The 15,478-nt window shown below is 33.1% G+C and overlaps 1 protein-coding gene across 1 annotated transcript; it reads left to right on the top strand.

Moving 5' to 3' along the window:
• Positions 1–4,376: 4,376 nt before the first annotated feature.
• On the top strand, positions 4,377–5,698 carry LOC132188230 (ethylene-responsive transcription factor ERF003-like). The gene is made up of 2 exons (XM_059602642.1): positions 4,377–4,519; positions 4,793–5,698. The coding sequence occupies exons 1-2, from the start codon at positions 4,437–4,439 to the stop codon at positions 5,256–5,258; spliced, it is 549 nt and encodes a 182-aa protein (XP_059458625.1). The 5' UTR covers positions 4,377–4,436; the 3' UTR covers positions 5,259–5,698.
• Positions 5,699–15,478: the final 9,780 nt, after the last annotated feature.

Here is a 15,478-nt window from a genome sequence, read left to right as displayed (position 1 = left end):
TAGTTCGAATCCCCATTTCCCCTCTTGTGCATTAAAAAAAAAAAAAAAAAAAAAAAAAAAAAGAAGAAAGAAAAGAGATCAGCTTTATGATCATTAATAATAAAATAAAAGAAAAATAATAGAACTTTATGATCAAATATGGGATGGCTGTTGACATTGGCAAAGTTATTATTGCCATAGCCATTTACATGTTATAACAATGTCTTTAATTATTGCCACAATTATGTACAGAATACTCTTTATTGGTTTTACAAAAGGTTATGGAATTTATAAATTAATCATTATTTGATGATACCTTTCAAGCTTAAAGTCGCCGCTAATGATACGTCATTAAAGTTGACACTAGCTGATGATTACTGATGATCATTAATGTCGACATATCGCCGCTATTAATCAATCGTAGGCGGCTACTTAACTTTTAACGACAACATTTTGTCTTTTAGGCGCGACAAAATGACCGATTTTTTTTTTTTTTTTTTTGTAGCGAAATGACGATACTATTTTTAAGAGGCAAGGTTGTATTTAAGGTGAGAATACCACATGACCAATATATATATATATATATATATATATATATATATAATTCTCATATATTGTTTTTGTAGCAATTAATGGGCACCGATAAAGTTTGCGGTTTGGATTGGCCGAGTGTTGTTTAAAAAACAGCTGGTCACACCATTTTGCGGTGCACGTGAAAAATGTGAAAAAATTTACAGCAGTTTGTACCAAAAAAAACATCTCGATCTCTTTATCTTGTTTTATGACAAGTATGCGAACATTTACATTAACTCTGTATGTACTTCATCGGGAGAAGAAAATGTTGGAGGTTAAGATTCAAGGCACCTAGACAACTTCATCGTACCTAATTTTTGGAAATTTCTAATTATTTTACTTTCACTAATCATAGAAAAATTAGGGAGACAAGCAACACATTAAATTTTTTTTAAAAAATAACTATATACAGATAAGGACAGTAAAAAAAAATTATCTGCCCCCTTCAATATCTTAAATCTACACATAACTAAATAAGAATCTAAAAGTTATTTAGATATTATCTTATAGTTTTTAGATATATATTATCATCCATATAATATCTTTTGGATTTGGCTTAAGCACAACTATTCAGATTTAATTCGAAGTTTTTATAAGAAAAATAGAGTAAAATTAAATCTTGACCATTAAAAAAATACAAATCCAAGTCCGAGAAATTTATGTAATGGGGTCTTTGAAAGACAGTAGTAAAAATGTTTTTACCTTCTTTGATTTCCTAACTTTATAAATTACCAAATATTAAAAAAAAAAAATAATAAAATTGAAACTAATTTAGATATTTTGGAATAAGGAATTATTCAGTTGGAAGTATGAACAAAACTCTAGGATTTAGGCTTTATATTATTTAGATATTATGATCATTTAAAATGTGTCAATTTTATCAGTACGTAAATATAGACAAGCCTTTAATTGCCAGTTAAGTTGAAATGACAAGTGCATGTGGTGCAGAAAAAATCTTTATGATATTTCTCTTCTTCCACTAAGCGGAGAGCACACTATATATTCTTTGAAAAAGATGCAAAGATAGATAAGTGAGGGAGACAAGTAACGTATGAAAGATCGAATAAAAAAAAAAAAGGTGGTATAAGTGTTTGTACCCTTTTGGATTTCTTAGCTTTAAATGTAATAAATAAATAAATAATATGAGGATAGTTAAGTATATTTTATGCCTAGAAAGTTATTGAGCATTTGTTGTTTTCACAGGCACTTTGATTTTTCTTATTATTTTTCATATTTCCTGGACATTTGGAAGAAATAAATCTTTTGTGTTGATTATAAATTATTAAATTGGTCCCTGTAACAAATAAATCTTTGTAGATCAAAATGAGCTCATAAACTCCAATGGCTTGCAAAATGAGAGTTCGTGTAAAATTATAATTTTACCATCAAACAAAGTTATTGAAAAAATAAAAAAATAAAAACTTAGTTTAGAGTTTAGTTCTAGGGTTAGTTGACCACTCTCGGGGGCCTTTAGGAGTGGTCTGGCTACCCGTAGAGCCAAGTTCTGGTAGTGGTCGAACCACCCCCATCCCCAAAGCCATTGAGGATGGTGCTACATCCCAAGTAGTCAATTTTGAGGGTTGTTAAACAATTTCCGTCACCTTTTGGGTCTCAAAACCCTTGGGATGGTTTCATCATACCCCAACAATCGGTTGTAAAGATGGTCAAACCACTCAATTTTCCTAAATTAATTAGCTAGCTCGTTAATAAACGCGAACTCAACTTGTGTTTAAATTAAAATAAAATAAACATAACTTGAACATTCAATACTTAGCTCGACAACTTGCGAACAAATTCAAGTTTACTCAACTCGGTTCGACTACAATCCTATATCTACTTAAACATATTAAAAAGGTCAAAAAAATAAAAAATAAAAAAATCTACACATACAGAATATTGCAGAAGATGACAAAAAGGGGTTTACTGTGGCTAATCAAATGTAAGCAAGTAATGCGTTGCCGCCGCTAGAGGATGGTGAAGAGGGGCTTTGACTGTTTGTGAAGACGCCGAGTAATGCACAGAAATCACCCATAATTCCACGCGCGTTCGCACTAGACATGATGTAACATGTAACATGTCTTACATGGAACATGCATTTCACTCACGACATACTCATTGGCGCTCGGGCGATCGATGTGGTCGACGCCAACATCTATCAATCTTGCATACTTGGATTGCCTTGCGCAACATTTATGGCAATATACGGTCAAAAATAGCCGCTACCGATCAGAGAGATGGTCGGATGGGGTTGAAAATTACATGAATCGTGGGATTGTCTTTCACATGCCATCGTGGCATGCATATGGGTACCGTTTCCGATGTTTAGAAACTGTGATGTGAGCCACGTAGCAATGTCCACCAACTGCAGCAATAATTATACCCAACATCACTACTCGTGTAGACGTGCATGATACGTAAACAAGTCGAAGTATGTAGACCACTTGTTTGTAGAAAATTAATTTTTTTTTTTAAAAAAGGTTGCTGTATTAATTTGTCCCTTTGAATCGTCATTGCCAGACTCATTGCCGTCTTGCAATTATATATAATTATTTCTACATATCATTCTTTGGTCACAATCTAGCAGTAATAATAGTTTCTTACTCTATTCTATCAACTAGCCAAGACTTCAAAAAGGGATGTAATTATTCTTCAAATCGAGTTAATTAGAACATTTTTTTTTAAAAAAAAATGCAAGTGAAAATTATATGTTGTAGTGATAGAATTTGAAGGAAAATTTTGTTAAAACTTAAGCTCTGTTTATTTCGATGTAAAATATATTTTAGAAAAAAATATATCCTATTTTCTAGCATTTGATACCACCGAAAATTGTAGTAAAATCGAAAACAGTTTCGGTTGACTAGTAAATTTTTCTTTAATTTTTATAAAATGAATTTTATTTTTTAAAACAATAAACCATTTTTTAAATTTGAGCTTCGCCACTACTGGAGGTCACCATTTGCCATTGAAGTTTGCCAACTGCCATTGGAGGTTGCCTAAATCCGCCTTCAAAGATCGCCAAAAGTTTGCAGAATCTGCGAATGAAAGTTTTCCGTTGTCGCTGATTTTCACTATAGAATCCGCCGCTGTGGGTTGCTTGCCATTGTTGATTTCCGTACGAACTAACCACCAAAAAAAAAAATGTTTTTCAAATTATATAAAGTTGTTACAAAAATACGTGTATTGCAAATTTTGCTAAATTTTATTATAATTGAATTGAGATAACTCTAAAGTTTGTATTATGATAGATATCATGTAATGACCTCATTCTCTAGGAATTTGGCATGCATACAAAACAAGCAGAATGGATATATACTAAATGGAATTGTAAGCTTGACATCATCATATAAATAAATAAATAAATAAAAAATCACACTCAAAATTTATATTGATGTTTTTGGAGATTCTCACCTCCAATTTAAAAAAAAAAAAAAAAGAAAAAGAAAAAAAGAATTAGAAGAAGAAGAATGTTCAGCTTGCAGCATATATAGCTAGTAATACCCTCTAAAGGATTTTTTTTTTATCAACCATATGAAAAAAATAAAAAATAAAAAATATCAACAGAATGTTCAGCTTTGCAGTATAGCTAGTGATACTATCTAAAATATATATATATATATATATATATATATATATATGTATGTGTGTGTGTGAAAAAAAAAAAAAAAATTGAAAAAAAAAAACATTCAAGAAAAAAACAGGAGGACTAAAACCCGTGTGGGGCCCATCGTTGTGAAATTGCTTGCTAGCTAGATTGCTAGAAGGCCGCAAAAGAGGCGTATATAAACTCCTTTGCTGATACCACTTCAGTCACTTCTCTAACCGCTAGCACCTCTTTAAAAAATCAGCTCCGGGAAGTTTTCGAAACGTTTCTCTTGGAAAACACCATGGCCAGACCTCAGAAACGATATCGAGGCGTCCGTCAGAGGCATTGGGGCTCTTGGGTCTCCGAAATTCGCCACCCTCTACTGTAATTCCCCCTCCCAGCTCTGAGAGATGTTTCTCTTTTTTACTTTGCATCAAAAGCAACGTTTCTACGCTATTCCTTTCTACTGAAAGAAACGTCTTGATTATATTTTGTTTTAGAAAGGAGAATTGGTAGTGAGACTGACAGATACATTTTCAATGATTTAGTTTTTATTATAAGAAGCAATTGAAGCTCCCATTTATGCATCTTGCGGAGTGAATTCTCTAGTTTTTTTGTACTGAAGAAACGTTTCGTTTGTGTGTTTGTCATGTTCAGGAAGACAAGAGTATGGCTAGGCACATTCGAAACGGCAGAGGACGCAGCACGAGCGTATGATGAAGCAGCAAGGCTCATGTGCGGGCCAAAAGCACGTACAAATTTCCCATACAATCCCAACGAGTCTGAATCAAATTCATCCTCCAAGCTTCTTTCTGCAACTTTGACAGCCAAGCTACACAAATGTCACATGGAATCCCTCAAAATAATGGCCAAAACATCCGCAAAGAAAGAGCCCCAAGAGGCAGAGTACACCCATTTCGCGGCGGGCAGTAATGGGATTGCCGGAAACAGCGGCGAAACGGGTTGCGGGGCGGGTCAAGTACTTGAGAGTATGGATCATCAGCAGTATAAGCCTCTTGAAGACGACCATATAGAGCAGATGATTGAGGAATTGCTTTATTATGGCTCGATTGAGCTCTGCAATGTCGTTCCAACACAGGGCTCTGACATTATTAACATGTAGGCAAACTTCTAAAATTTGCTAAGGCAACTTTTTGTTTATTTAGATCAATCGAGAGAAATATGTAATAATGTTCTTCGATTTTCTGTTATATACAACCCACTACTAGAGCATGCGAAACAAGAACATCATGAGAAAGACAGAGCTCAACTCAATCTTTTCCTTTTTTCTTTTTCCCCCTTCCCCTTTTGTGGGTGCGATTAAATAGGCCAAGTTTTGAAGCTCCGGGAAGTGGGCGAGAGCTAGAATTTAAAAGGTACAATTCTGGGGACCCCAGAGGGTGGAATTGTTGGGAAAGAACATAGGATTTTACAATCTCGGATTATTCTAGGAAAAAGATTGGAAGACAAAAGTGATCAAGACAATAACAATGTCGGTGATCTTTCTTCTACTATTTGTAGTGATGTTCAAATCGGTACGCGTGCATGAATCTGCTTAGCAATTATAGTCGCATCCGGCAATGTCAGGTGCCAAACAGCCAAAGTCCTCTGTACTTCTTGATTCCTAGGTTCTACGCTTCTTTTTTGTAGAGCCACTCTCCAAGTAATTCATGGTCGCTGGATTTGCGGATCGTGACAAAAAGTCGGGTGATGTTAAGGCAAGAGTATAAGAATACAAAGGTTAATTATAATCCGATCCATTTAATTAAATGGATTATACATTCCAATTATAACACTCTAATTTTGTGTTGGGTTCGTATCGAGTTCATGAGTAATATCAAAAATTAACAGCTCTAAGTATAAGCATGTTTAGAGTTTGTGTATTATTAATTGAACAAAGTTTTTGTTCAAATTGGATTAGAAAAAACTTATCTAATCCAATTTATTAAACTCATATGAGCCTCTATGGTCTATACCTTCCTTGGGGCATACGAATGGGAGAAAAGAGGCAAACATTGAAGAAATAAAAATTGGAATCTAGTGTTATTACTTTTTTTTTTTCGAACCATAGAGTCGATACGTGTCTTGCACAATGAGTTTTCATTCAGATGCTGCCAAATATGGAAATTACGGAGCCCATGATGATGCCATTTCATTGTTTTCTCACCTGCTTTTTCCTGCTGATTTTAGACTTGACAGCTTTGTTATCTCTTCCACCTTAGCTCAGCTCCTTTGCTTGGAAAGCATCACTTTTGACCCACATACTCATACTCATTTTTTAATTATTATTTTTCATAAATAAATTACAAGAAGAAAAGACAAGTATATGAGATTTTCTCCACCGTAGTTTATTCTTTGTTAGACTATTGATTGGAAGAAGCAAAGAGTAGATAAGGCGCTAAGGGAAAGTTTCGCATTAATCCAAATATGAAAGTACTGATTTAATGACTGATTTTTATTGTCTGTCATATAACAGACAACTTAACCATTAAGTCATACCCATTTTGTTTTCCACAACTTAGCAAAAGACAAACTCAAGGAAAAAACGACTTCTTAATTTTACACAGCATTACTTAACTCTTCTGGTCGTTTTTCCCCTCCCCTCTGTTGGATACAGATTTGTCATTTGAGTCAATGATTTAACCAAATCCCTCTCAATCCTGTTTCCATTAGGCAGCATATAAAATATAAAAATACCACATGCAGCTGTTTAGCCTTTATTCCATAAACAGGGTTTTTTTTTTTTAAACTCTCAACAGTAATCAACTAATCACTAGGTGAATTATTCACAGTTGGAGGCTTCTACTCAAATTGAGCTCAACTTGCATGTGTGGGGCTTCTAGGCCTCTGCCTCACGCGCCGGCCGCAGACGCAGAGACAATAATCCTCGCTCATGTGTTGTAAAAAAAATACAGTATATGCGTTGTAGTTTCGTGTAATGTAAATGAGGGCCAATATTATTTGCTTCATAAATTGTATGATCTTTTTAGCTGATTTGTGACGATATAATAAGATCGATTACGATCGTGTTAAACTATAATTACAGACAATAATGATTAGCACCATCCCACCATTAACAGAAATCTCTATCATCATATTTGTTGGTATATGCTTGAATTGATATTTTGGAGTATAATTCTTCTATAAGTAAAGCATTTTCCTTTTTGAGGCTATGCTACTAGTCACATGATGAAAATGAACTTTCCCTCTCACTTTTGAAGTGTGAGGCTAATCTACTTTAATTTTTTATTATCATGCTCATGAAAAGGCTTAGTGGATCCAACACTTTGGACCCACATGTTCATATATGTTAAGCCCTTTTGCCATGTCATTGTCTGGCAAAATAGATCTGCTTATATCTACATGGATTAGGATGTTTGATTGGAGAGATCCAGCCAGTCAAACATTGTTTGCTACTCAGTACTATATATCATCATCAATCAAAATCTACTTGGAAAAAGTGTATACCCTAAAACTTGGATGGTGTTCTATTTAACATTAGTTAAAAGAGGTTAATATTATATTATTGAACCTTATAATTATTCCATTCTAGTGGTTTTAATAACGTTGTTGGGATGTTTAAGAAAAAAAAAAAACATTGTATGGATGCAAGAGGACACACATGTTGATTTTGCAGCATAATTAGATGAAACTTTGGCGCATGAAAAGGCCAGAGAGTGTGAGAGATTCAAGCACATATTATGAGATAGAGAGTAGGAGATTCAGGTGCATGAAAATGCTAGAGAGTATGAGAGATTTAGGCACACATTATGTGCTAGGGAGTAGGAGATTCTGGCGCATAAAAATGCCAGAGAGTGTGGCAAATTTTGACACAATTATGTGTCAGAATCTACCACACTCTCTGCCACACGAAAATGTGCCAATAAATTATAAATCCGGTAAATTATTATATGCTAGGACTTCTTGACGGACATATTTGTCGGGACTTTCTGGCAGTCTCACTTGCCAAGTTATGTTCCATGATATAATTTTCCGAACACTTCACTACTAATATTTACTAACTACCAAATAATATATACTTCTAGGCATTTAATCATACTTCCTAGGATGTCTAACATAATAATATTACCTCTCATATTACCTCTTCCTACCTCCGCCTTCCTTCTCTCGTTTTTCCCTTTTCTTCTCATTTTTATTTTTCAATTTTTGTTTTTTTTTTTTTGCCCTTTTTGGAAGTCATATCTATCCCTCTCCACCCTCCACCTTCAACCATTGAGCCCTCCATCTGCTACGCATATCTCCTTCCTCCTCCACTCTCTTCGCTGTCTCTCTGCAGTAGATGTACGTTTCCCCTTTTTGCTTCTGCACGTACAACAACCACTTGACACCTCTCATGGCGATCCTCTTCAACACTATCACTTATGTCGGTCTCAATATAATCTTTCCTGCATGAAGTGGCATCCAAGCTCCCTTAACGCTGAAAATGACTCCTCACTTTGCAATGCTTCAAATACCATCGATTTGACAACCCTTTTTTTGGCCTTTGGGTCAATAAGATATTGGATAATTTGGATTGGACCAATTCTTTGATCCATTTATATTTCTTTATGATTTTCTTGAGCATTATATTAACTTTATTGGGGTGTTTGTTGAGGTTTTCCATCCCCTTATTACATACTTTTTTTTTTTTTAGTTTCAATGAAATTTTATCTTACGTACCCATATATATATATATATATATATAATAAAAAAAAGTGCGGGCTTTTCATTTTATTATTATTTTTTACACGAAAACGTCTTAGAAAAGAATGAAAAAAAGATAAAATAATAATAAATAAAAGAAGGGTTATAGAGGAATCTATTAATTTTAAACACTACTGATTTTTGGCTATCGGTGATGGTTTTGAGTGGATCGAATTAAACTAACATTAAATAACAAAAGAAAAAGGTTGATACGTTTTGGCCTAATTAACTATGTTAGACATCTTAAAACCATTTAAAATGTTAAATTTTGGTTATTTGAGATGTAATATTATTATTTTTATTACATTATTTGACAAATTTTTTTATATAGTGGTAATGCTTAATTGTTATTTTCATTGGAATATTTGAGCTTAAGAAAGTTTCGCCTTTAGCTTCCAACTTAACTATTCTTCTCCCGATTCTCATGTTTCGTTTCAATGACTACATTATAATTTAATTTGAAAAATCTTTTTGCGAAAATATCTTAGAAAATAATAGCAAAAAATATAAATAATAATAATAATGAAAAGGAAAAAAAAAAGTTTATAGAGGAAGGATCGAATTAAACTAATATTAAATAACAAAAAGCAGTCACCCAAAACCATTTAAAATGTTAAATTTTGGTTATTAATTCTAATTTTGGTTATTAGGGATGCAATATTATTATTTTTAGAGCATTATTTAACAATTTTTTCCTTCGTGTTGATGCTTCTTATTGTCATTGGAATATTTGAGCTTAAGAAAGTTCCTTTAGCTTTCAACTTAATTATTCCTATTCAAATTCTCACACTTTTGCTCAACCACTACAAATGGAAACGGTTTTTGCTGATATTCAAAGCTTATCCTATAGATTTAATAGCAAACAAATTATTTTAATTAATCTATTTGTTTTTATGATTCCCAAATTCAATGTCCAGGCTAATATGTCATATATAACTCTTTTAATTTTTAGTGGATTGAAGTTAATTAATAACATTAAATTACAAAAATAATAGTTTCACTTGTTACAATTCTAACACTCCTAAAATGTCACTAATTGTCAAGCTTTTCTCTCCCTTAAAAAGAGAGAGAAGCTCTCAACCCTTGTGTGGTTTTTCTTTGAACCTTTTTGTGGTTCTTCACCGCCTCCCCATGAGTGACTCTTGAGAAGGAGGTATTGCCACCATCTTCTGTTAGGGCGATTGATACATTGAGGAGTCTTTTAGTAAGCCTATAACATGGTATGTTGAGACACCATATAATTCAAAGCTTAAGTTTATGAGTTTGGGCCTAACAATACTATATTAACCGCTCACACTTTTTACATATTTTCAATATGGGACTCTATCCTTCTATACTCACATATATATCCATCACTACATTGATACACTCTCCCTCAAATGGAAGCCTTTTATTAATCTTATGAGCCATCTTCAAGCTCACTTGTCGGTAAGAGTGGGCAAATTAACCGCCTACCGACTAAGAACCGATCGATACCTACCGACCCTGTTTAACCGATAGCCGGTAGGCGGTAGACTTTTTCTATTTTCGACAAACTCATTCGATAGGCAGAATAAAATTTTGTAACCGAATCGACTAACTTTGCTGACCAATTTTCCATTTCTTTGCTTACCGACATTACCAACCGCCATTTAGTAATTAAACAAAAAGTTGGCGGAATAAGTCGGTGAAAATTTTGACTTTACCGACAATAGCGGTGAAAAATGCGAAAACCTCATTTTTGTAACGAAATTATCCGACTCCCACCCCTACTTGTGGGCTATGTGGGTTTGCTTGCTCCACTTAAAAAAAAAAAAAAAAAATGACGTGTTTTAAGTAACTTCTCATGTCAGGTTGTCAGCCACTTAGGAAAAAAAACACAAAAAAAAAAAAAAAAACTAGTTAAAGTACATCACGTCAATTAGTGTAAAATGAACATGTGAATAAGTAATCCTAAAAAACGTAAGGCAGGTGAGTGTTTTCGATAAGACATGTAATAAAGATAAGACACGTAATAAAGAAACCATCTATTTGTTACATTAACATTTCAATACAAGACAAATATGACAAGAGAGTTGTTTGTCCTAAGATGTTCTCCGTGTCTAGCTTTTGTTCATGTCAAATATTTGGATGTGGGGAGAGGGATGATGGGCAGCAGTACTTCTGCCTCCAGCTTTTTTTCTCGTACGTCCAAAATTATTAAAACAACCTATTTTTCACTCTTTGAAAACATGATGGTGGGGTCCATTAATTCTCCTATTCTAAACTCATGCCTCATGATTCTTTATGTACATGGGAATTGATTGATTTTGTCCCCTGGCCCGCCGCCCACTTTCTTCAAACCTTATAAAATTGATAATTTCAGCGCATTTTCAGCCGTTGATGTTATTTTAGTCACTTAAAATCAATTTTTATTTTTATTTTTTTTAACTTTAGCTACACTTTTTCAAAGTATCTTGAGCAAGAGTTTTCGTTTTATTACTCAAAATACAATTTTTTTCATTTTAACTACTAATTTTTCACTACACATTCCAACGAGAACATCTATTTTAACTATCTACTATAATTAAATATTATTTTTTAGTATTATTTTATTAGTTTTTTTATCATTTTCTTATCTTCCTCATAAAAAAAATAAAGAGAGAATGAGAGAGAAAAGATTAAAAAAATAGAAAAAATATAAAATATAATAAAATATTACTTATAAGTTGTTTCAGTAACTTGTAAATATGAAAGTTCATTGTAGCAATAGAAGAAAAACCTTCTATTTTACAGTATCTGTTGGAGCAATAAAAGTTAGCAAAATAGTTAAATTTAACTAAAAAATTAATTTAGAAACACTGCCAGAGATGCTCTAGATATGTACTTGCATATACACCATTTTCTTTTTTAAAGTTCAAATGAGTTTAGGCATGTAAAACGTTTTTTTTTCTTGTTTCACACGACTGAAAAGATTTTTGGGTTTAGACAGAAAAATTTTCTTTACTTTTCGTAATATATATATATATATATATATATATATATATATATATATATATATAATCGTAAACTATTTGTCCATATTAATGGATGTTCTTATAATTTGCGGCACTTACAAACAAATTTCAATAGGAACTTCATAGTTCTTCCCACTTCGAAGAAGTTAATGAAGAGAAGATGCGGAAATGATTGGGGTACTTTGAACTTGGGAAATTTCTTTGAGAAACCATATATATATATCCAGGCGGTCAAAAGTGCTCATAACTAGAAAGAATATTAATGTTATATATGTCCAAAACTCCAAATCATGGGGGGACAAATCCATATGGCATTTGTAAGTGCATGGTTCAATCTCACACTCGTTCCTGGATCTGTTCATCATTGGATGATCAGAAACCAGGAGAAGATCATGAGTGGCCACTAGCTCATGCAAAGATCCTCAACAAGGCTAGCTTTCCCTTTTTATTTATTTTTTATTTTTTTTAGGTTGGTCATGGCCAAATGAATTAAACTTTCCATGCACAAAGCTACAACCCTTTTTATCCCATCTTATTTAAAAATGACGTTAATTTGATGGTAGTCATTTTGTTTCTTTTGACGATTTCATTCATTTATTAATATTCATTGATTTAAGGTTTGTTTGTACTTGTGATTTCAAGAAGTACGATTTGAAAATGTGATTTTTAAAAACGTAGTTAAGCATTTGGCAAAATCATAGTTTAACCTTTAAAATCACAATTTAGCTTTTATCATTGTGTGTTTTCAAAAAAACAGCTCCTTACATGCGATTGAAAATGCAGATTTCCTACATTTTCAAATTGCAAAATTTAAAAAACGCAATCATAAACAATCTATTTTTTTACAATTTAGTTTAAAATCACTCATTTTGTCTATGAAATTGCAATGCCAAATGTACCCTTAATACTATACCAAGATATTTTAGTCCAACCCATAACTTGCACCCTCTGTGACTTGATCACAAAATTGCTTGCAACATTACCCATTAAGGGCCAAAATAAATAAATAAATGAATAAATAAAAAAGAAAAAATGGGGGTGATTTCTAGCATTTTTTAAACGCCGGGAATCGGTTGATTTTTGGGTGTTTATTTGTTGGTGCATTTGATGTTTGGGATACATGTAAAATTGGACCCTGTGGTTGGCCTAAATGACAAATCACTCCATGTGATATAACAAATAATTTATACATCCATATAGTTGGCCTAAATTACAAATCGATCCCTGTGGTATAAAAAATAATTTATAGGTCCTTAGGGTAGGTTAAAATAACAGTTTACTCCCAAAAATTAATTTACGTTAAGTAACTTAACATAATCCATTACTTTGTCACATCATACTGCTACAGTAAATTAACATAATCTCTTCTATCTTCAAAATTTTACTCCATGTGAGTAACCTTCCCTCATTTTCATCTTCCTAGCTTGTCACGACTGTGAGCATTTTGCGATAATTTGACGGTCATATTTTGTGAAGCAGCTGAGGAAGATGAAGATGAGGGAGGGTTGTATACAGGGTAAAATTTTGAGGATATAAGATATTAGGTTAATTTACTATAATTGTACGACGTGGAGTGAGGGCTAAAGTGTGAATCTTAGCTAGCGTCGTAAAATGATGTGTAAAATTCTAATTGTCATTTTTGAAAGTCAAATTAATAATAATACGTGCAGCGTTTTTATTGGGTATGACGTGGCAAAGTGACAGATTTTGTTAGTTTACTTAACAAAAATTAATTGATTTCATGGAGTAAATTGTTATTTTGGCATACATTGAGGACCTATAAATTATTTTTTATAATACAGAGAGTAATTTGTAATTTAAGCCAATTATAGAGACATATAAATTATTTTTTATACTACATGGAGTGATTTGTAATTTAGGCCAACCACAAAGACCAATTTTACATTTATCCCTTAGATGTTTTAAACAAACGCCGAGAAAAGAAACAATTTGTTGCAGTGATACTCAATAATACAAATCTTAGGTACAACTTACCTTTGAAAACGCTTAATATCATTAGAGCGACTGTAGACAAGACACGAACTTAATTTTCTATGTCTAGAGACAAAGATATACAAGGACGCAGAAGAAATGATATGCATGCATGTAACATGCATTTTCCATTTTTCTTCTCCTTCCCCCATCCCTTCACATGGACATGACAAAGACAAACGATGTTATATCTCAAACAGTGAGCCCCGGCCCACATGGTTAGCCACCGTCCACGGCAGGCAGGCATGAATAAAAAGAAGGGTCCTCTTTGATTAGCTAGCTATCCCTTCATTTTCTTTTGACTATCTTTTTATCATCCCCCTTCATCCCCCCCTTCACCATCGCCATGTGATGATAGTTTTTGTTTTTAGTGCAAATTCATATGCAGATTTTTAAGCACTCAAAAACATCCTTAACTAGAGTGATTTTTGAAATTTTGGATCCAAATTTCACTTCCAAGCAATTCGATGCATCTCGATCGATCGTTTGACATTTGTCTTTGTGTTCTTCAATTGCAATGTGAATGTTTATGATGACTAGGTACATTTATAAACAAAGACAACAACCACCAAGCAGAGGCAGTTGTTGTCTACCAATTGAATTTGATTGCATTAATTATCAAATTCTGCACGAAGAAATTGTGCAACTACTCATTAAAAAACATGGGACTTATTAAAATATAAATGAAATTATTAAATTAATTTATTTTTATCAATTTAAACTTTTAGGATAAGTGGTGATCATTCGAACTTTGTTTTCATCATTTACCTCGTATTTCAACGTGTTGGATCTCATCTATTACTTAAAGGAGAGTTTGAATTCATATGCGAGAATGAATGTCATAGGTGATAATTCTGCATTAAGTGATAATTTAGCCGGGCTTAGATCTAATTCTAAAATAGAAGCAAGATGTCATAGGTGTTAATTAAATAGTCACCCAACATCAAATAATTAAGCAAAATCTTGTATAAATTTCAAGTATTATTTTCAATAAATAAAATGATGCTATGGTATGAGAAAGTGTAACCTAGAAGTGGATGGATGGGATAATGTATAAATAATGATAATGTGAAAGGGCTAATGTTTAACAATAGGTTAGCATAAAATGATTTTTAAAAAATATTTTTCGTATTTTTGGGTGATTGGTGTGATTGAAAATAATAGTTAACGGAAAAATATTTTCGGTTTGACCGAAAAAGCCTATTTAATTTTCAGAAAATGGTTTATATTTTTGAAAATCGTAAACTATTTTCCAAGTTTGAGCGTCTCGTTTCAAATCAACAAACCCAATCGAGACATTGTCAGGACTCTGCCAGGACTTCACTGGGACCTGCCGAGACCTAGTTGGAAGTCACTAGGCCACTGCTCGGACTTCGCGGGGTCATGGTCGGGCCACCGCAAAGGCTTTACCGGGACACCGCCGAAACTCAATCAGTTGGTGTAACATACTGGTCCCATATTGAGAAGATGAGAAGAAGCTTAAATAGAGTAGATGGTTTATAAAGATAATTATGTGTGCTACACATTACCTAATTACTAGGTGAAATTGAGCTTTATAATGAATTCTAGAAAAGCTTCAAATTGACTAGTCATTTTGAGGTAATAGCGTAAATGTAGGTAGCGCTTTTCCTTGGGTATTACACTTGGACCATTGTTGGGACTCCACGAGACC

This window comes from Corylus avellana, chromosome ca7 (assembly GCF_901000735.1).
Source record: "Corylus avellana chromosome ca7, CavTom2PMs-1.0".
NCBI lineage: Eukaryota > Viridiplantae > Streptophyta > Magnoliopsida > Fagales > Betulaceae > Corylus > Corylus avellana.
Note: the sequence above shows the minus strand (reverse complement) of the source record. Positions and strands in the feature narration are given on the sequence as shown.